At 37.5% G+C, this 23,527-nt stretch overlaps 1 protein-coding gene across 2 annotated transcripts; it reads left to right on the top strand.

The window, feature by feature from the left end:
• Positions 1–942: 942 nt before the first annotated feature.
• Positions 943–21,946, top strand: LOC106714119 (acyl-CoA Delta-9 desaturase). 2 transcript variants are annotated; one of them, XM_014507068.2, is made up of 5 exons: positions 943–1,046; positions 12,316–12,533; positions 18,633–18,763; positions 19,988–20,193; positions 20,976–21,946. In XM_014507068.2, the coding sequence occupies exons 2-5, from the start codon at positions 12,320–12,322 to the stop codon at positions 21,475–21,477; spliced, it is 1,053 nt and encodes a 350-aa protein (XP_014362554.2). In that variant the 5' UTR covers positions 943–1,046; positions 12,316–12,319; the 3' UTR covers positions 21,478–21,946. The 2 variants fall into 2 exon arrangements, with proteins under 2 accessions (XP_014362554.2, XP_014362552.2); XM_014507066.2 differs by lacking the exon at positions 943–1,046 and adding an exon at positions 1,054–1,157.
• The last annotated feature ends 1,581 nt before the right edge of the window (positions 21,947–23,527 follow it).

Raw genomic sequence — 23,527 nt, 5'->3', positions numbered from 1 at the left:
AAGACAAACGATTTATTTGACAATTTATTTTAACTCCAATTCTTCTCAAGGCTCCGTACAAATATTGCAATTTGTAAAACGTTTTGCATTACATTTATACTAACAGTGTTTTATGACAACTTTGCTACATATTTTATAAACATTTATTAGTTTACAAAAATAACATCTTCTTCAACTCTCATATGTACTTATCGAGGGACCTCGAACATAGCCCAAGGTAGAGATGACAAACCATAATGAGTTCGCTGCTAACAGAGCTGAAACGGAAACAGGACTGAACGTTAAATTAGGAAAGAAATTTTAAGTATTGTACTAAGAAACGAAAAGACGAGAAATTAATATGTAGCGTTTTACAAACTTATAGCCCAAAAAGTAACCACTAAGCTTATGACTTAGTATTAAAAAGTATTTCTAAATTGTTTTAATTTTTTTAACAATAAAAAGTCCTTGATCGCACATGTTAGGGGCAACAACAAGATAAAAAAAACTATAATGTTTATTTTCTTAATCGCATAATAATAAAAACAGTCGAATTTTGGTCACAAACTTAAGTTTTGTAAGGCAAAATAGTAGAGTTGATTAAACAAGCGACTACACCCTCTGTTTATTTGTAAAAGGAAAAGTTACCATATGTAAGTTAAATACAAAATAGTAAGTAATATGTTTTTTTCTTAGAATTTGTTTAGGCGTCAGTTTAAATATGCTTGGCAGAGATGATTCTTTGATTTTCAATTTGATTATTTCCTTATAATATATACTAAGTCTAAACATATAAATATATCAGCAAGTGGAAATTGTATCCCGTGTGTTTAGTGACACAAAGACCCCTATTTTCCGCGTGGGTCGTGAGGGACGACACGTTCGCGTCGCGTCGGTCATCTTCACAATCGTAATAGCATAATGGCAATCTATAAATTCGCTTTAAACGAATTTTCATTCGCAGTCTTTCGCGACAACTAAATCTGAACGCAGCTTGTGAACGTTTTCATTTTTAAATATTCAGTTCAGTGAGAACAGTTTGTGGTTATTTTATTAATTAAAATAAGGTACAAAACTTATTTATTTAATTTAAGCAGTTTAAAGTTTTTTCGTGAATTAATTCGGTGTAGCGGCATTTTATTTTCTGGAATCGTATTCCATAATCAGTGCAATCGGAAGTGAGTTCTTTCATTTTTTATTTCAATTGTCATGTAAATTTTTAATTGTCATTTAAAGAAACATGTGTTACACTTTGATTCACTTTACTTTAGTACATTTACAAAATACATAAAACACTAGTTTTAATACATAGACATTAATTCCAAAGTAAAATATATTATACAAGTTATTAATTAAATTAAGTAATAAACTTAATATTTTAAAAATAATAGTCGTATATTTTAAATTTGGATTATTTTTATATAATAGAATGTATTTCACATATATTTTTCGAATTTTAAATTTCATGCAACATTTTTTTATTAACCATTCAAAATTGTAGAAATTTCCTGAATTACACATCAATTAACACTTGCGTAAGATTCGTGGAACGGTAATGATTCGATAGTGTAATTAGCTGTTGGTATAGAAATTGAATTAGCGAATAGAGAACTTGAACTGGCGATGCTACGTCCTCGTTTATCTCGATCATCGTTCGATTGTGTCCCTCGACGTCATATGTCACGCCACTATGTCCGTACCCGAACTGACAAATGTCAATTGTTCCCGCCAAATGTTGTTATTGAATTTGCGGATATTTATCTTTCAATGAATTTAGTATTGTTAAATATGGACTTAAAAAAATTAAATCTAGTAAAAATTAATGAAATTAAAATCAGTACTTATAACTTTAACCGAGAATGCGCGTGAGCGCACAAAAGGTCGTTAAAAACGTTAGGATATAGGAGTAGAGCGACATATCGTATGTCGTCACGGCAAACGGTAAATTTTACTAAAACTGCACCCGAATAATAGTAATTAAATTACTATTTTAGTCTATGTTATCGTTGTTCTTATAATTTTTTTTTTATTTCAAATACTTTGACATAAACCGAAAAAGATTGACTATAAAGTCTATAATGTATCATTTTGATACTGATCGTTTCCATGGTTACGCCGTAGATGTTTATGATTCATGATTTCTAGAACGTAATACGAGCTTCGGTACTGCGCCGTTTATGACTAATCAATCGTAATAGCCATGAACGGCAAGAGAGCTTATCTCATAAGGAATCCTAATCGGTATTATGTTAGCCTTTACCCCACACCCAAAACACTGAACTAACACTTTGCTACTTTTCTAATATATAAAATATAAAATTCTCGTGTCACAGTTTTCGTCACCGTACTCCTCCGAAACGGCTTGACCGATTCTCATGAAATTTTGTGAGCATATTCAGTAGGTCTGAGAATCGGCCAATATCTATTTTTCATTTTTTTTTTTTTTAACTGCGCGCAGACGGAGTCGCGGGCGACAGCTAGTATTATTATAAAAGTCTAATCCTTGTTTATGGTAAATTAAAACTATGCAACTTTTATATCCTTATGTATGTGATTTTTTTTAAACATGTAATATTGAAATAAACACGAACAACGGTGGGCCATTACTATACTGTTAGATATCAATTATTTACTAAGGGTTTCTGAAATTAAAATCTACGTTTAAAATATTAGTAAAAATAACAAAATCCTTACTCATACATATTTAAGAAGAGACAGTTATGTTATTTCAATTTCAACTTGCAACAAATTAGGTTCAGTTTACGACAATGCATTGCCATATGAATTTTTATTGCGATTTTACTTTTATAACACTATGTACAAAATACAATTAAATTGTTGTTTTGTGTTGAAATAGAATACACATTTTTGATTTGTATACGAATGTCATATGGTGTTCACTCATTGTGTTACAAATGCAATTTCACAATGCAAGTGATAGTTGTAATTAAATACAATTAATTAAAATTATAAATATACATTGTAGTAAAATTATTCATACTAAACAATATACTAATGCGTCATCGCAACTATTAATTCTAAAAAAGTCATTAACTAATCCTATCTATTTTTTATTCCATGAAAATGTAGTTAAACCGATTTAATCACTTTTAAAATGATCAATTAACCATAAACAGTTTAATGATCGAATCGAATCTAAAGAGTTCCTTTGAATTCTATTATTGTGTGATTTTTTTGTAAATAGTTTCTGTGTAATTAGGGTCTGTCATTCACATCAAAAACCAAATTTATATAAAAAAAATTTACCGTTTCTAAGTTAACTATAGTATCTTCGTATTCTCTGTTCTTCAAACATCATTCTAAGTAGAAAAGTTTAAATCTTAACAATGTTTCCGTGTATGAACTACTGAATAACACACGGTATTTTAATGTCACTTTCCATTCGCGTAGTAATTTAAACATCGATTTCATTTTATCCTGTAATTATGACAAGATTCAGGACATAATATACACGTGTTAAGTACAACACAATTGTACAAATAAATTGACTGGGATGCATTGGATAAAACAATATTCACCTGACGCACTCACTTAATCATGATAAAGTAACTTTAAATAGGTGAAATTAATTAAAAATAAAATACTGATCGTAATCCTAATTAAATTAACCTAACTATGTGTGAAATCTAATAAAATTTAATTCATTGTAACTATTTGCGAAATTGCGAGAATTTTCATTCCTTCTTTTCTTAAAAACGCGTAGTCCATTTTTTTTTTAAGTTTTCTTTAGCATTTTTATACCAGTCAAGGCACAAATATACAATTCGATGACCTTAATATTTGGGAATCTACATTCGTTACATTCGTTACATTCGTTCGCTCGACATCGATAATTTTTAATAATAACCATTTCACAATGTCGATATATCAAAGTTTATTTTAGTAAGGTTTTGCAGATAAAACCAATTTTTTTAAGCAAACAGTTTATCGGCCGATATAATCATTATTCGCACGTGTTGCAAATGTAGTAAGGTCATGCTTGTAGTTGCATCAATAAGTATATGTCGGTATGTGTATTGGATCGTAAAATAGCAATAGAGTTGCAACTACTGTAAACGCAAATATATTTCATTAATCAATCACAAACGGTACTAAATCTGTAATCCATATAAAATCTCTTAGAGTATTTACAAACGTATCGTAACACCGAGACACATTTAATTTTATTCTTTCCTTACATTCTATCTCGCTCATAATTTTCATCCATCAAATCCACATGTCCTTCCCATCTTTTACTTATATGAAAAGAGTGGGAAGGGAATAAAGCTTCCAGCACCACACTCATCAGACGAACGAATTGCTTCCACTTCACGCCTGTTTTCTGTGTGGCCGTGGTATTGCAACCGGCGAGCCGGCTAATTTTTACAACAGATGTTGTTGTTGCTGGCGTCTACCCCAGTTAACTTTGACTCAAGTCAAAGATTCGCATCCCTCTGAAGGTTTATAATTGTACGTATTAATGAAGAGACACTATATATAACTTCAAACTTTCGTGGTTTTTACTTATATAATGTTCGTAAGAAACGGGATTCTTACCACGATTAGGCTGTTTGAGCTCTCAGTCAACCCGTGAACATGGTGCATGCAACTGTGCCGAAATATCGGGAGCTCAAACAGCCTAATCGTGGTAAGAATCCCGTTTCTTACGAACATTATAGAAGACACACTAGACATAATTAATGTTACATGCATATTGCTATGACAAGTTTTCAAAGTATTTGAGTGTACATTTCGCCGAAATATGTAGGAAGTAAACGAATTCAACTGTACATCTTTCATTATTTGCATGTTCACATAAAAAATCATTATCATCGTCTTGTTGTTGTCATGTGACTTTTTTATACACTTTTATGGACAATACTAATTTTTTAAACTTTAAGTGACGTCAGTCTGGTTTAAATTATACAGACAATGAGCCTTGTCGTAGTAGTTGTTCAATAAGTTTCCTTCAATTTACGTCTTACGCAAATGAGTTTAATAAAAAACAACTTCATTTCATCTCAATGTCGCCTATGTAAAGTGTATGTAACCTTTGTATAACCTTTAAAGCGAGTAAAGTTTTTATTAATTACATTAGACTTACTTTGAACTTGAGATTAATGAAAAAGGTTCAGAGAGCCTTTTTTTGTGACGAGAGTGTTGGTGTCGGTCAAAACCCAATAATTGAGCAACAAGTTTGAATTCAACATTCATTTCTCATTGGCTTAACAGATATACATGTAAAGCAAATACTTTAATTGATACGTCTTTTTATCCTTCGCCTTCCTGGGATCCGGCACCTGTCTTGTCCCCTGTCATATCTGCCCTTCTCATGTATGTCCTCTTTTGCAAAATCATATCTAATGATCAAATAATTGACAAGATGTCACAATTATGAGCAGTATACAAAGAAAATTTTTTTGGCCACATCGCCATTTAACATCAGGGACCTTGGTCAAGCGCTGATTTGACCATTGTGAAAAAAAGAACAAACGTTAGTAAAATGCAAATTTTAACTAAAAAAATTTCATGAATAGTATTTAAATGTATTATTAGGTGACGTCAAAGTAAACTTCGTCATATTTCTTCTTAAGATTTACGATCGAATACATACAGAAACAAGGAAAACATAAATGTTATTAAATTTTTAAAAAGTTATATTTCCTTTCTTCAATTTGACAAGTTCATGTATTTTAGTATTACTTGAATAACATATTTGGTTGCGGTTAAACTTATAGAAATAATTCTTTTTTTTCACTTATCAATGAACAATGTAAAAAAGATTAAGTCAATTATTATTCCAAATTTTTTACTTTAGAAAAATGATAATAATTTTTCAACTTTTTTACTGCAATGATACAAATGTATGTGTACACTTAATTAATTTTTTGTTTGACTTTTTCTTTAACAAAGTCAATAAAAGAATGGTAAAGTAAAACTATCTTAGTTTAACATTTATATATTTATATATTTATATTTTTGTAGTATTTGCAGTTCTTTTTCATTTACTGTGTAGTCTTTTAATATTCAATATTATCCACATCTTAGACCATTATCTAGTAGAGAAGGACAGATATTACCAATTTAATAAATAACAAATATTAACAACTAGCTTTCGGCCCTGAGATGTTTTTAAGAAATGAATAATGTGATGCCTAAAAAATCCTATATATTTCTCATTGAAATGAAACAAACACTAAGGTATTTATCATAAAAACTTACAAAGTGTTTCAATTACATAGTAGCTTAAACAAAGGTATGTCAGCCCTTTTATCGCCCGCTGGTATGAGACATTAACGAAAATCATGATTATGAGTAAGCTTTCGAAATGCGAGCTTGACAAATCTTATCTTATATCTTACTTAATATTTTACATATATGAGAAAGTTTGGTTGTACATATGGATGTTTGTTGGAAGGTATCTCCAAAACGGTTCAACTAATCACGATGAAATTTAAAACATAGCTTGGAACAATACATAGGCTACTTATTAAGTTTTTTTTTTAATATCGGGCGGAAGGAGTCGTGATCACCAGTTATTAAATTATTACATGTATACGATTGTTAATAGGTAACGATAGAATAAACGATTAACTAGTTATTCATAAAAAGAGAGTTAAAAGTTTAATCGTGAATGGCGCGGGCGCAGACGTCGCATCGCGCTGCGCTTAATTAAACCGTTTAAATAGTCAAACTCAAACAATCTATAAATAAACCGTACAGTGTGGCTCAATACTCTCAGTGCGACTTGTGTATTGTGGTTTGTGATGAAAACGGCAAGAAATCAGTTTATTCCCAATCAAAGGCGCTTCACTTAACTGCAGCAAAATCCGATTTCAAAAGTAATAATAAACATCAGAAAAACAGTAATTCAGTGCGTTTATTTGCCGAACCTAACGTTTGTAAGGAGATAGCTACAGGACTGGTGTGGTGAAAAATAGTTAATCTCTTGTGCTCCGGCGTGAATTTTGTGGGTGTAACTTAAAACGTTTACTTCAAATATGCAAGTCACGTCGTCGAGGAACAACTTCTGCCAACCTTATCTGTAATTCGACGTGTCGTTCAGTACAGTCGTGGCTCAACGGCAGTAACATCACTGCCGTAACTTAGTACGCGGCGGCGAGTGCGGCGGTTCGCGTCCGGGAAGCAGAGCTACCTTTTTGTTTGCTTTTTTTTTTTTTTTTTCTTGTTTGTTTTTTTGTGTGTTTTGGTTTAAACTAACTTGAGCTATTATTTTTGTATGTTGTATTTTTTTCCCCTTTTAAATTGTAACTGGTAATATTTATTTCTAGTTTAGTTTATTAATGTTTGATGCATACATTTCAGTGTTCCCATTAACTTATATTGTTTTTCGTACCACTTAAGTGTAGCCTAGCCTGTAATTAGTTTAATTAAATCCACTGTATTTAAACTGTAGTAATTTCGTTATGGCAAAGTGCGGAGGATGTGGCAAGTTCTTACCAACTACGGGGACAGACATAATTGTCTGCAGTAAATGCGATTCTCAATATCATCGTGAATGTGGGCGCTTGGCACGTTCAAATAAAGCACCCCGCGAATGGGTATGCCCGGCGTGCTCGTCCAAAAAGTCACGCACCCCACAAACTGTCACTGACGAGAATACAAGCTCGGCACAAACATCACCTATTGCCACCGATATCTTACAAGCAATCGAATCTACTGTGGCTCGACAGTTTGAGAAATTCGAAAAGAAATTCGCGGATTTGACGAAAGACCTTGCTTATCTTCGCGAAATCGGGGAGAGAGTGGCAGCTATAAGTAGTGTGTGTGACGTCCTTCAAACTGAAATAAACTTGAGCAAAGATCACTATTCGAAGTTAGAGGACGAAAACAGAGTATTGCGGTCGACAATTCAGGATTTATCGACGAGACTCGCCCACATAGAACAGCAATCACGACAAAACAATATTGAAATAACGGGATTGCCGGAGAACCGTTCCGAGAATCTGATCACCACTGTCGTTCAATTGAAGAACATTGTGTCGTCAAGTATCAAAGAAAACGATATTTTGTCTGTTGTACGCACCAGGAAGGCAGACAAGAACAGCAATCGACCTCGAGCGGTTGTTGTCAAGCTAAGCAGCATTAAAGCCAGAGACGACTTGTTGGCATCAGTAAGTAAATTTAATAAAGCTAACAAAGACGGTAAACTAAGTTCTCAGCATCTCGGTTACGGAGGTACGGTTAGTCCTGTCTTCGTATCAGAGCATTTGTCACCGGTCAACAAAAGTCTTCACGCTGAAACGCGGAAAGTCACTCGAGAGAAGGGATATAAATTCGTTTGGGTGCGTGACGGAAAAATCCTCGTGCGCAAACACGAAGGGGCTCCTGCAAAACAAATTAGGAACTTGGATTCGTTGAAACTGCTTTAACCTTAATTTAATAGAAGTTTTGATGACATTAAAATACGATAAGCATCCACAAAATCAATGTGTCGATAATAGTTCTTCGCACGATGTTCTTACAGTATACTATCAGAACTTTAGAGGTATGCGAACTAAGTTACGAGATATAAATTTGTCAGCATCAACGAAATCCTATAATGTAATAGCAGCCACGGAGACATGGCTCAATTCGGGAGTGGGTGACAGTGAAATTTTTGATTCTCAATATTGCATATACCGGAGAGACAGAAGTACGTCTACGCTAGTAGGTAAAGAGGGCGGTGGTGTACTTCTTGCGGTATCTTCAAACATAAACTCAGTGAGAATGACTAAATGGGAAAGCGAGGTGGAAGATTTGTGGATCCGTCTAAGCTTCTGTCATAATAAGGAATTCAGAAATATTAATATTGGAGTTGTCTACTTGCCTCCTCCCGTGCTCCAGTTAACTTTAGACAACTTTCTACGCAAAGTCTCAAGTATTATGGAAGAAACAGCCAATCCTACAATTATCATTGGTGACTTCAATTTAGGGTTTATAGAATGGAGGAATGATTCGTGTACTGCGATGAATGGTCTGTTGCCCTATAATTACCAAAACAACCTAGGTTATGCCTTTATGGATTTTTTTTCCTTAAATGGTCTCAAACAATTTAATAGCATTACTAACTGTAATAACAAAATATTAGATTTAGTCTTATGCAGCAGTAATGTAGGTGGCTGTATCGTGAGAAAATGTCTAGATCCTATCTCCAAAGTTGATGAATATCATCCGCCTGTCGAAATTGCTTTTCAATCCATTAAATACTCTACATTAAAGCCTAAGAGTACCTCTAAGTTTAACTTTTTTAAAGCTGATTACGATAAAGTCATTGAAAAATTTAAAGCAATTGACTGGTTAGATATTTTTAAATCTTGTGGCTCAGATGTAAATCTCATGCTTTCTTTGTTTTATGTTACATTAAATTCAATAATAGATTCAACAGTTCCCACTCGTATTCCTCGTAATACTAAATACCCTCCTTGGTTCACTAAATCTGTTATAAGATCGATAAAAGAAAAAGAAAAACTCAGACGCCGTCTACAGACGTACAAAAACCCGCGGGATGAGTCTGAATTTAGGCTATTAAGTAAAAGGGTACATTCCCTCGTTAAAAGGTGCTACAAAAATTATATATCACAATTAGAACAAAACATCCGTGTTAATCCCAAGTGCTTTTGGTCTTATTTGAAGTCATGTAAGTCTACTACATCTGTCTTACCCTCTGAAATGGAGCTGAACAATGTCACTGCGTCCTCGGGATTTGATATCTGTGAATTATTTGCTCAACATTTCTCTTCTAATTTTACACCATCAACCGATAGCCCAATTCAAGATTTTTCATTAAGCGAATGTGTATTTCCACAAAACACACTAACTCACTTGGAATTAACAGAAGCAGACATCATAAAAGCTATGAAAAAACTTAACATTAATAAAGCATGCGGACCCGATGGGATACCGCCTTTTTTCATTGTAAGATGTGCTCAATACCTTGCCCTTCCGTTAAAAATTATATTCAATGCATCTTTATCCTCTGGCACCTTTCCCGAACTTTGGAAAGTTGCGAATATTGTTCCTATATTTAAAAAAGGGGATCGAAAAAATATAAAAGACTATCGTCCTGTGTCATTACTCTGTACATTGGCTAAACTCTTTGAATCTTTAGTAACTCCGGTTCTCTCATCGCACTTGAACGTTGTATTAAAACACCAACAACATGGCTTTAGTAAAAAGAAATCGACTATAACCAATCTGGTATCATACGTTAATGATATATCTACGTCCATAGACTCTAAATTACAAGTAGATGCAATCTATACTGACTTCAGCAGCGCATTTGACAAGGTGGACCACAATATTTTAGCAAAGAAGTTATCTAGCTATGGTGTGCATGGGGTGATCTTAAATTGGTTTCATTCTTACCTTAGTAATAGGAGACAGTATGTAGTCACAGGTGGGTTTAAATCAGAGGCCATTGTTGTTGCATCTGGCGTGCCTCAAGGTTCACACTTAGGTCCTATATTATTTTTAGCCTTTGTAAATGACATCGTTAATGTTATAAAGAATAGCAACTGCTCAATGTTTGCTGATGACATTAAAATTTATAAATGTGTACAAAGTTTAGCTGACGCTCAATTATTGCAGGACGACATAAACGCTATTGAGAGATGGTGCGAATCAAACAGGATGGTCTTAAACGTCAAAAAATGCTTTCATATAAAATTCACGAAAAAAACTCGGCCTCTTCCTACATCCTATTCGGTAAATAATGTGGTAATGCATGAAGTTTCCAGTATACGTGACCTGGGCGTTCATTTAGATTCTAAGCTCTCATTTATAGACCATATCGACAACATGGTCGGTAAAGCAAACAGAACTCTAGGATTTATTAAAAGGTGCTGCAGGGACTTCAAAACTATTTTGCCTCTAAAAATACTCTATAACGCGTATGTAAGGAGCGTGCTCGAATACGCCTCTCCTGTCTGGAATCCAATGTATCAGTGTCACATTGATAGAATAGAACGAGTCCAAAAAAGTTTCACGAGGTATTTAGTCTATAAAGATAAGACCTGCTCGCGCGAGCTCGATTATGTAAACAGGTTAGATCGTTTTAAAATGACGTCTTTAAATCATCGTAGGACTGTAACAGATATATTATTATTATATAAAATTATAAATGGTATGGCTATAGCTCCAGATTTAATCAGCAAGATTGTGTTGCTAGTCCCTCGACATGCGTCTAAAAGATGTAGTAGAAAAAGAGATATGTTGATGATTCGCCGTTATCGCTCGAATGTAGGCAAGAATGCACCTATCAATAGAATTTCACGTGAATTTAATGAAACGATTAATAAGTTATCGGATATAGACATTTTCTTTGATTCAGTGTCATCTTTTCTTAAAAAACTTAATGCAACTGTTTCCTTAAAACCGGTTAAGTAATATATACATTTTATTCTGTTTTCTTATATTTCATTACATGTTACTGAATTATATTTTTTTTTCTGATTGTCACTGCACTTTGTTTTGGATCTCTTTAGATGTGTATAAGTATAATGTTATTTATAGTTTTGTTTTTGTGGTACTCTCTTTGATTACATGAATGCTGTGTTTGCCTGTAATTGAAATATGTTTAAGATTACGCTTAGATGAAACTTATGTTTTAGATTATGTATAACTGTGTGTAACATATTTTGTTGGCAACCCTAAATAAATAAAAATAAAAAATAAAAAAAAAATAAAAAAAATCCATGAAGTTATTCTTCAGACATATTTTATTGAAGTGTAGAACTTTACCTTGGCATTGACCCACTTTTTTACACGCACCCACTTACAGCATCCGCAGATATGTGTCATAAAAAAGATTATGAATAAGGAAATAAACTCAGTAAATATCGTAAAAAGAAGTCGATCTTTTCGCGACGAATTTGTGTAACGTAGTTGAGTGTAATAAATGCAATTTGTATATAAATATGGATTAACTTTCTTTAAGTAGTTAAAATAAAAATATTGGTTGTTGCTAGTTCTAAAAAATAGAGCGCACGAATTTGTTTCTAAAAAATGTAGCAATGACGATGAACTCGCACTCACACACTCACATACATACGAGTGTAATAGTATCATCATCTCAGTGAATTTTGTACAAGTTAATCCAATTAATTCGTGTAAAGAATAAAATATAACAAAGCTTTAATTTTATACAAATAGTTTTTATAACTTACGATGCATGTGAACCGTTTAAAAATTTCTTATAGGAAAATTCGTTCTCCAGGTGTAATGATTAAAGTTATTAGCAATGTTGGCGCAGCGATTGTAGAATTAATTTTCTGTAATTCACAATTTATTTTTAATCTTCTGTATCTAACCACATTTACCTTTTAATATTTAAAGGAAGATGCCGCCTCAAGGGCAACAGAACGCCGAATCCTGGGCGCTGTTTGAAGCGGACGCAAAAACTGCCGAACCAATAATCGTCCCACCGTCCGCTGAAAAGAGAAAATGGGAGATAGTATGGAGGAACGTTATACTCTTTTCTATTTTGCATTTGACCGCACTATATGGTGCTTATCTCTTCTTCTTCAAAGCGATGTGGTCAACAAGTATATTTGGTAAGAATTACATAATACATTATTTATAAACTTGCATTACTGCAAAACATGTTTTCACTCCGCTACAGACTGTTGAGGCGAACGGACGTGTTCGCTCGCCGCACATCTGTCGCTCCGCCCGACATTACGTTGAGCAATCCGCACCTGCGCGCGCCATAAAAGGTGCCGCCGTCCTTTGTTCGCGAGCCGATTGTGTCGGCGCAATTTTTATTGCGCCCGCCTTCTGGTAAGCGCTAATCCTAGTTTCTAGGTAGAACGTTGTAACGTCTATTGTTCCGCTAAGGAACTATTATTGCTCTGCCATCTGGCAAGCCATCTGGTTTCTTGGGATAGCGACGTCATTGTTTCCGACTTCGGGAACTGCGTGAAAGAAATTGTGAAGTGCAGTTTTCACTGCGCTGAACAATATCTTAATAACCGCAATTTTGAGAAAGGCTAGCGGATACCTAACGGTGATAACGAAGCTAGTCAGGCAGCCCCGTTCGCCTGCGTTTCCCCTTCAGGGAACCGCGTAATTCGGAAGGGACCTCCATCATTGGCCTTGGGTAGTGCCCTAGTCAACGGTGGTCCACGCTTGGCCTTTTAGAGCCCACGGGTAGCTTTAGTTAGACCTAAGTACACACCCGAGTGCACAATAAGATCGGCACTCGGACACACTAGGGCTACACGTAGTAGGCACACATCCTCCCTGCTTAACCCAGCAGGGAGGGAGCTAGGGATACACACCCCGGCATCCCACCGGGAGACTACATTTAGAATAGGTACGGTCAGCCATAAGTCCAAATGGCGGACCAAAGTCTAGGAGCCGTCCTTAACTTCCTCAGGGCCAAGTTCCCTGATGCGTTTAAGGCATTAACTGCCTCTCTACTGGAATCGGAATCCGGGGCCCCCGTAGTGCCTCCTAAATCTCTCGACTCGACGTCGAGTAACGCGTCACCATCAACTACCGACACTGAGGAGATGGAGTTGGACTCCCCCTTGTCACCCGAAAATCCTGATGATGCAGGCGGGCTGTTCACGGAGGTGAGGAACAAGAAGAAGCGCAAGAAGCGCTCTTCCCCCGCCTCCTCGTCGGCATCATCATCGTCCCCATCTCCCGTGCCTCAGAAGGCGCCGCGCCCATGTCCCCAGCTCGAACCCGGATCTTCCCAGCCGGTTCAAATCCCAGCCCTTATGGCTATCCCCGTTGAAAGTACTCAGCCTCCGTCATCTATCCGTCCGGCTCCCCCCGCAGCCCGCGCGCTGCTCGATAAAAAGCCACCGCCAATTTATATTCAAGCCCAGGACAAATGGCCGATGATCCAATCGGCTATGTCCAACAAATTCAAGGTCGTCGCTGCAGCGACAGCTCAAGGTATCAGGATGCAGCTGGAGACCGCCGAGGCCTTCAGATTCGTAACCCGCTTCCTCCAAGAGAAGGAGGTTTACTATCATACTTACACGCTCGCCGACGAGCGTATCCTTAGAGTGGTGGTCAAACGCATCCCTAAGGAAATCCCGGTAGAAGACATAGTCCAGTCCCTCAAGGATCAAAAGTATCCAGTAATAAGCGTCTTCCGCATGACAAATAGGCGTACAAAATCGCCTATGGACTTGGTACAGGTACATCTAGACCTGTCGCCCGAAGGGAAGGCCATTTTTGACGTTAAGTCAATCTGTGGCCTTAGCGGGCTCATAGTTGAACCGCCACGCAAGAATGGCCTACCCGGACAGTGCCACAAATGCCAGTTGTACGGGCATTCTGCCCGCAACTGCTTCGCCCGCCCTAGGTGCGTTAAGTGCTTGGGCGATCATGGAACGTCGGATTGTACAAGGCCGAAAGACAAATCATTATTAGAGGCTTTCGGGAAGCCTGCATGCGTCCTTTGCCGCGGTGATCATACCGCTAACTATCACGGATGCCCGAAGGCACCAAAGCGAATCCAATCGCAACCCCAGCGACCGTCGCGACGTCTAACGCTTCCGATACCGTCAGCCAACGAATTTCCACCTCTTCAACCATCGTGGAAAACTAACACCCCCGCATGGGGCAGTAACAGGCCCACCGCTAGCGCACCCGCGTACAATACATCTACCGCGCCCATTGCTAAACCGGTACCGGTCAAGCCGGTGTCAATGCCTACGCCACCTAAAACGACAGGGAATCCGTTTGAATCCCTCAATCGTCTTTCAGGCCTCAACATGGAGGAAGTCTTAACGTTCGCCGACGAATACGAAAAGGCGTCAGGAAATATAGGCACCCGACTGTACTTGATTAAGAAGTACAAGCACATCGTCAGTGCTCTCGAACACAATTAGGCTTTCCGATGGCTGCAAACGCGTTAAATAATTGTAGTCATCCGCCCCTCGCGCATAATAATGGCAGAGTCAAACCGCGTTCAATTATCGTAGCTTTTTTTAACTCGAACGGTGTTAGAAAACAACGCGACGAAATTCATAACTTCCTTCGCGATCATCAAGTCGACGTGTTACTCGTGCAGGAAACCTTTCTCAAACCGGCTATGAGGGACCCGAAAGTCTCTAATTACAATATCGTTAGAAATGATAGGACCGGCGCCCCAGGCGGTGGCACTGTCATTTACTATAAAAAATCCCTGCATTGTGTACCGATTGACACGCCCGCGTTAACGCACTTAGAGGCCTCGATCTGTCAGCTAGCCATGACTGGCCATGCCCCCATTACGATAGCTTCGGTCTACCTTCCTTGTAGATCAAGCTCAACCATCATACGCTCCGACTTTGAATCGCTTCTATCTATCGGAGGAGCCACCATCCTTGCTGGTGATTTCAATAGCAAACACATTCGATGGAACTCTACCAGAATCAGTAAACGCGGCCGTGAGCTTGACTCACTGTCGGACTTACTTGATTTTGAAATCATAGCGCCACTAGAGCCCACTCACTACCCCCACATACTGGGACACACTCCGGATGTGCTTGATATTGCAATCATCAAGAATATTAACCTAACCTTACGTAATATTGAGGTGATACATGAGCTTCACTCAGATCACCGACCAGTTTTGCTACAGCTAGGGCCCTCTGCACCGGCTGACCCCCCAATGAGGACTGTCGTTGACTGGCACAAACTTAGTGCCAGGCTCAAAGATATTAACTCCCCACATCTAAACGACATCCCCGACATAATTAATTCTGATAACGATATGGACGTCGCGATCGGCTCTCTAACAAGTCATATCCAAACCGCCATCAAGGACTGCTCAAGGCAAATGCCAGAGTCAGACAATCAACGCTGGGCACTACCACCAGATGCCAGAGACTTGTTGAGACGCAAGAACGCGGCTACCCGAGCTCACGATTTGTATCCCACTGAATCGAACCGAAAACAGCTACGTAAATTACAGCGTGAAGTAAAAACACGCATAGCTGCCATCCGGAACGAACGATGGGATTCAACGCTTAGAAATATAAAGCCATCACATTTAGCATTCTGGAAGCTTCCCAAGTCACTTAAAGGCGACACGTACTCAACGATGCCGCCATTGTCGCGCCCAAATACAACACCAGCTATGCTGGACGAAGAGAAAGCCGAATGTCTTGCAGACAGCCTCGAGGCCCAGTGTTCCCCCAGTAGCCTACCGGTCGACCCTGACCACCTACGGCGGGTGGACAGCGAGGTCGACCGGAGGAGAAACGAACCCCTTCTCGACTCAATTCCTCCGGTTACTAGCGACGAAGTCGAGAAAATAATTAAAAATCTACGTCCACGTAAAGCTCCCGGCTCAGATGGCATCACCAATAGGGTGGCGAAACTATTTCCAATTGCCATTATACAACTTCTCGTAGCCATTTATAATGCGGCAATGACCAAAGGCGTCTTTCCCAGCGAGTGGAAGGACGCTGAAGTCATAGGGTTCCTTAAACCCTCAAAGCCGCCTTCCAATCCCACGTCTTATCGCCCCATAAGCCTTCTCAAAACCTTTGGGAAGATTTATGAACGATTAATATTAGCACGCCTTCGCACCTTTATGGACACAAAAGGCATGCCTATTGCAGAACAGTTTGGCTTTCGCGCCAAACATTCATGCACCAATCAAGTGCACCGCATCACGGAGCACATACTTGTCAAACGCCAACGTGGCCTTAGCACCGGAGCTATCTTCCTCGACGTAGCGAAAGCGTTCGATAAAGTATGGCACAACGGGCTTATATACAAGCTATATGAGTACGGAGTACCCGACCGTCTCGTATGCATAATACGAGACTTCCTAAGTAATCGCACGTTTCGCTACCGCGTCGAGGGAGTGTGCTCACAATTGCACCCCGTTCGAGCCGGGGTGCCCCAAGGTTCGGTGTTAGGGCCAGTTCTCTTTACCCTATACACCAATGACATTCCCTGCGTACACGGTGTAGAGCTTGCTCTATTCGCCGATGACACCTGCGTATACACATCTGGTCGTTCCCCCGATGCTATATGTCGACGTCTCCAAACCGCTGCCAACACGTTAGGTGCTTGGTTTCGGAAATGGAGGATCGAAATTAATCCTAGCAAAAGCGCGGCACTATACTTTTCACGCCAGAAAGGTGCTGCTCTTCCGTCCATTAAACTCATGGACAGCCCAATACCTTGGGAAGACCAAGTTAAATACTTAGGTGTCACACTTGACACTAAACTTAACTTCTCCGCTCACGTGACCCGGGTCAGGAACCGCGCGGCTTTCATCCTAGGTCGTCTTTCCGCGTTAATTAATAGAAAGAGTAAAATGTCCCTTCGGAACAAGGTGACACTGTATAAATCAGTAGTTCGTCCCGTCATGACATATGCTAGTCCGGTATTCGCGCACATCGCCGCGAAACAAATACATCGACTTCAGGTGATTCAGAATAGATTCTTGCGCAGAGCCACGGGAGCCCCGTGGTACATGCGCAACAGCAATCTTCATATAGACTTGGACCTGCCCACCATTGCCCAACACCTGAAGTTGGCGTCGCGTCGTTATTTTGACTCTGCCGTCGGTCATCCAAATCCGCTAGTTGTAGGTGCCGCCACCTACAATCCAATCGCGCTCGGTAAGTTTCGTCGGGATTATCGCAGACCTAGGCACGTTCTTGACTTTCAAGACGATGCAATTACTATCGCCCAGGCTAAGCTCAAACATCACAAACAGATCACACGCCGCAGTCGCTGTCGGCTGCGACAATCATTCTCGCGATACGGCCTCATAGCAGGCAGGTTTTCACCTATTAATAGTAGAAGCGTTGCTGGAGTTTCTTCCGCCACTTCTTCTCCCAGCGCTAACGCTTTCCGAAGTGGTAGTAATGTTAGCTGTATTAATAATAGCAATCAGATAATAGCAACCGATCAAGCCGAGGTTCGGCCCTCTCGGGCACCCTTGAATCGGAATGCTAAACGCGTAATGAGTGACAGCCCAAGCCGAGGTCCCCTCTCGGGGGCACTTGCGCCCAGTCACTCCATGGAGCGTCCACCGAAGCGACCTAAGAGCTCGGTGACCTCCCAATCCGGTAATAATAACGAAGTAACAGCCCGAGCCGAGGCTCCTGAGGGAGCCCTCGAGCCCAGTTACTCATAAACGAGGTTTAGGCTAAGCGCCATCTGCGCCCGGCCACCTCAAGCCCGGTGAAGCTGTAAATGCCTCTTCAAGGCAAACAGTGACGACTCAGTCACAAAAAAAAAAAAAAAAAAAAAACATGTTTTCACAAAATGTTTACAATAACAAGATGTTATTAATAATAAAAAATTAAGTATCCATGACAACATTAACATTTTTTATTTATTTAAAATAACATGCCTCGTTACTGATAACGTTTGATTTTCAATATCTAAATATGTGTCTAAGTAACTATGTACGTAGGTACTTTTTATAAATTTAAATGTATTATCGTAGACATGCACAAAAATATATTAACCTTGAATTTTAAAGCAAGTACGTAAGTCTGAAGCTGCAAGTGACCATTGTATTTTCTACTGGCAAAATTTCAGCTACGTTCTTTTATTCCAAAATTTTGAACAGCTACCGTGGAATTCGATCGTCAGTGTCATTATATTTGCTAAGTAGTAACTATTACAATATTGAGGGCAATCACAGTGATAATGTTTTAAACTGATTTCATTTTCAGCATTTATTTTGTACCTTTGCTCTGGGCTCGGTATTACGGCGGGGGCGCATCGGCTGTGGGCCCACAAGTCATACAAGGCCAAACTCCCATTGCGAGTGATGCTCACACTCTTCAATACAATAGCTTTCCAGGTAAGAAAATGTTGTATAGATTACCATATTTTATAACTTGCAGTTATTAACTAACTACTACTTAACTATAAAGAGTCTGTACCCAGCAAGAATTAATAATTTGATTAGAATTCTCATTCCCATAAAAATGGTCGTAATCAAAATTACTATGAACTATAAATTCATTCGCCCTTATTAACAAATTATTCCTTTTTTCGGTATTTTGGTCTTTCTGATCATCATTGGATAAATGAAATTTTTAAAATGATTTAGTGCAACATGCTTATCTATCTATATATATATAAAAGAAAGTCGTGTTAGTTACACTATTTATAACTCAAGAACGGCTGAATCGATTTGACTGAAAATTGGTAGGCAGGTAGCTTAGAACCAGGAAACGGACATAGGATATTTAGATATATTTTTACCTCGTTTTCTATTTTTTATTCCGCGCAGACGGAGTCGCGGGTAAAAGCTAGTTACTAATAAGATAGCTGGATCTCGTGGCACTTTTTGACATCGACTGATTCGCGCTAATAAACAATTTTAATTTAGTTTCCCCTTATGCCCCCTGGGTCAGATTACTCGTAGTTTGACAGACAAAAAAATAAAAACAATTTATCATAATTTTTGTCACATTAATGCAGCGTGACAGATTGCCCGAGATCATGATTGTCTGTGTGTCAGAGAACACGTGGTAAACATGCGCTATCCACCCCACCTTTAACATTATCAACATACTTAACCCTGCCCTCTAGATAATAAAATATCATTCATTCTAAATATTTTACTTTCATCGCTAGTATCGTAAAATTCCGCATAACGATTATAATTATTACATTGACATTTGATATGAATATAGTTTGAAATAGTGTGCGGCATCGGAAAAATTGCGCGTCCTTCAAACGACATTATGGTCAGATTATGTTATCTTTGTATGACATCCAGCACGGTCTGGAATAGTTCATGACTTCTTGAACTATCTTAACCTATCATTGCTTAGTAGAAATAATGACGAATATACTTTTAAAACTGTAGATCATTTATTTGGATTTGAAACTACATCTTTTATTTTATTTTGACTATTATATATATTTATTGATACTACGTAGGCTACCTCTAGATCGAGTGTACCTCTTTCTCAAAGGTCAGAACGCGTTGGTGATGATTTAAGCGGACTGCTGCTCGTTTGCCCCAATCTTAAACACAAAAACCAAGCTAAATGCATTTAATACTTTGTTATAGGATTCCGTGTTGGACTGGGCCCGTGACCATAGGATGCATCACAAGTACTCGGAGACCGACGCCGACCCTCACAACGCGACCCGCGGCTTTTTCTTCTCTCACGTTGGCTGGCTGCTCGTGAAGAAACATCCTCAGATAAAGGCCAAAGGCAAGACCCTTGAAATGAACGACCTCTGGGCTGATCCTGTATTGCGTTTCCAGAAAAAGTAAGCATATGATTCATTGATTTATTTATACTTTTAATTTCAGTGACGTCATGAAACTTTGTAAGTTATTATTTTAAAAGTAATAAATGTGCTCTGCCCGAATTTATTAAAGTTTTGAACTTTAAATTCATACACACACAACATTCAATATAACTAATTTTACCAATACTCACTTACAATTATAATATCGTAATTTTTTACATAATATATAAGCACTTAATATAATATATACTAAGCTTTAGTATATATTATATTTGCTAAAATCTTGTTAGGTAAATACATCTAAGTTTATTTGCATCATAAATTAATATTTGCAATAAATGTATCTTGTTACAAAGTTTGTTATTACATTTATTGAGCAAACATGAATGTACGAGTACAATACAGCTTATTGACATTATTATAGGCTATAAAATTTAAAACAATAAAAAATTATCAAAGTCTAGATATCTGAGATACATCTTTAATACCACGAATTGAGGTCCAACAGTCTACGTTAATACTATAGGAATCTTAAGCGCTTTCGCACCGCTCGCGCAATATATACGCTTATTCATAATCTCAACAATATCAACCGCGCCAACTTGTAGGAAGACACCATTTTTTAATTTCATAGTATGGGTTGTACCCATTCACCACTGATAGTTGGAATTTTGAGTGCCAAATATTGTTTTCGGTATCACGTAAAAATTTTGTGCGCTAGAGTTTTTATTTACAGAATGTTTTTCAATCAAATTGTTATACTTTTACGAAATTATTTAAATTACAATATATATTTTCAGGTACTACATGCTGCTAATGCCTTTATGTTGCTTCATTCTGCCGACCTACATCCCTACACTATGGGGTGAATCCTTGTGGAATGCGTTCTACGTCTGCGCTATATTCCGATACGTATATGTTCTCAACGTGACTTGGTTGGTCAACTCCTTAGCCCACTTGTGGGGCTCCAAGCCCTACGATAAGCACATAAATCCCGTCGAAACTAAACCTGTTTCCTTGGTCGTACTAGGCGAGGGCTTCCATAACTACCATCACACTTTCCCCTGGGATTACAAAACTGCAGAGTTGGGTGATTACTCTCTTAACTTTACCAAAATATTTATAGACGGTATGGCCAAGATCGGTTGGGCTTACGACTTGAAAACTGTATCTACTGAGATTATCGAGAAGAGAGTAAAGAGAACTGGTGACGGAAGCCACAGTGTATGGGGTTGGGATGACAAAGATGTTAACGCAGAAGAGAAGAAAATTGCCCACACAGTTAATCCCAAAGAAGAATGAATGGAATACGTTCCCAATTGAATGCTCTATGCTAAGCTGTATAAGTCATATTAGAATTAGATAAACTGAGTCGATTGTGACAGATTTGTGATAATTTCAATAAGTCTGCTGTATCATGTAATCTTTGTTTTTTTTAAGTCCAATTAGATTAAATACAATGGAGATTTTAATATCTTTGCGAATCACTACAAATGACAATCATAAATATAGCTCACATATTTTCTATTTTTATACTTTGTCATACTTGAAACGAAAAATCAAACTATGATTATTAAATAATTCAGGGAGAAGTGCGAAAAATAGTGATATTATTGGCTTCAGTGGCTAAGGTGGCAATGGTTTTGTAATTGCATTGCTCAATATAAACATAAATATGTAAGTTACAAATTCGCGTAGGTTTTAGGTAGACTATTATTTATTATCACGGAGAACCAAATATTAAATAAAATATTGTATCAAATTTATGTTAAGATAATGGTAACTTGTGTCGTTATAATTGTGTTTTTTAATGTTTATTATTTATGTATAAATGAGGATAAATAAATGGTGTTTTCTATTCTGGTCTTTTATTTTCTTTGATCAAAAATTCAATGTAATAATTTTTTAATTGCATTAAGTATTATGGGTGTGTTATCTGGTATTTAAATCGCTTTTCCTCATCTGCTATGTTTACACTGACACTTTCCCAGTCTGTTCCTCTAAAAACTTCAGATTAGAAAACTAATATTTGATTGAATTAAACATTGTACCATCTAAGTATACTTAGTACGCAATTTCAATTAGATTACCTTTGTGAACCGCTCCAATAAAAGTCGTCAATTTGAGTAATTCTTTGCCTTCACCCTTCAATACATTTATGGTGTTCCTAACTATACAATTTTTTTCTCTCGAACCCTAAAACGAAAAGAATAAACATGGGAGCTTAATTGAATATTCATAATTTTGAAGTACGCTTTAGCCACACCTTTGTTACTGAAAAACATTATACTTTTATCAGTAAGGCAGATACCTATATGTATTGCCTCTACTCGGCTTGTCATTAATCATGTCAATGTCAGTCCAGTCAGGAAATTTGTTAACTGATATTTCAACTTTTTTCTTCTTCTTTATTACATCAATCGTCACATATCTGAGTCCCTCTCAATTATTCCACAGGCGCTTTCATAATAACAATTGGAAAATTATTATTGAGTTTAGAGAATCACTTAAACTTTCTTACGTATATTCTTATGTATATTCGTTAAATGAGTAATAATTTTATTACAAAAAACAATAATCAAAGAAAAAAAAATCTTTTGTCCAACAAATTCCCAGTCAAGAATATATTCATTGCATAAACTTATAATTATTTGATGTCCCGCCTATATACCATAATAATATTTATAAGATTAATATGTTGTTTGGCAAATAACTAGTTCATATATGCTGTTAACTGACAACTGTCACCCAATCTAATTTCGAAAGAACTCTATTTTCACCGACTAGTTTAACAATTTTTGGAACGTCCTGTATTTTTTGGTGCTACGAAAAACATCATTACGTCGTTAGTCTTACCCCGACGTCACTCGGTGTAACAAGTGGCACGTCGTTTGGATCAAGCAAATTACTACAGTTTGAATATCACTCTCACCCTGTTAAAATAATGATTCTAAATAATACAAGAAATGATGATAAGTTTTTTTTATATCCGAATACAAAAACTATTGGCAATTCAGATATAACGGACTATGTTTATTTAAATATTCTTTTGACTGGGTTGTTGTCAGTGTTATTGATAGTCAGTTTGGCGGGAAACATAAGCACATGCGCGGTTATCGTTCGCAATCGTTCGATGAGAACTCCTACCAATTATTACTTGTTAAATCTTGCCGTGGTGGACCTTGTGACTGCTTTATGTATTCCTTTCGATATTTATATCCTCTGGAAGCCTCAATTTTATCCGATCGGCGAAATTGGCTGTCGAATTCATTTTATCGTTTGGGACTGTCTTAGTAACTGTAGTGTGTTAACCATCTTTGCCTTCACCGTCGAAAGATATGTTGTCATTACA

The sequence above is a fragment of the Papilio machaon genome, chromosome 7, assembly GCF_912999745.1.
Source record: "Papilio machaon chromosome 7, ilPapMach1.1, whole genome shotgun sequence".
NCBI classification, from domain to species: domain Eukaryota; kingdom Metazoa; phylum Arthropoda; class Insecta; order Lepidoptera; family Papilionidae; genus Papilio; species Papilio machaon.
The sequence above is the reverse complement of the archived record's forward strand: the minus strand, read 5'-3'. Positions and strand labels throughout refer to the sequence as shown.

Bases quoted from the DNA above. Each gene is read 5' to 3' on its own strand.
- LOC106714119 (XM_014507068.2), top strand. From the start codon at position 12,320: ATGCCGCCTCAAGGGCAACAGAACGCCGAATCCTGGGCGCTGTTTGAA. The intron at 18,764-19,987 runs GTAAGAAAATGT...ACTTTGTTATAG, and splicing joins TCAATACAATAGCTTTCCAG to GATTCCGTGTTGGACTGGGC. The intron at 20,194-20,975 runs GTAAGCATATGA...ATATATTTTCAG, and splicing joins GTATTGCGTTTCCAGAAAAA to GTACTACATGCTGCTAATGC.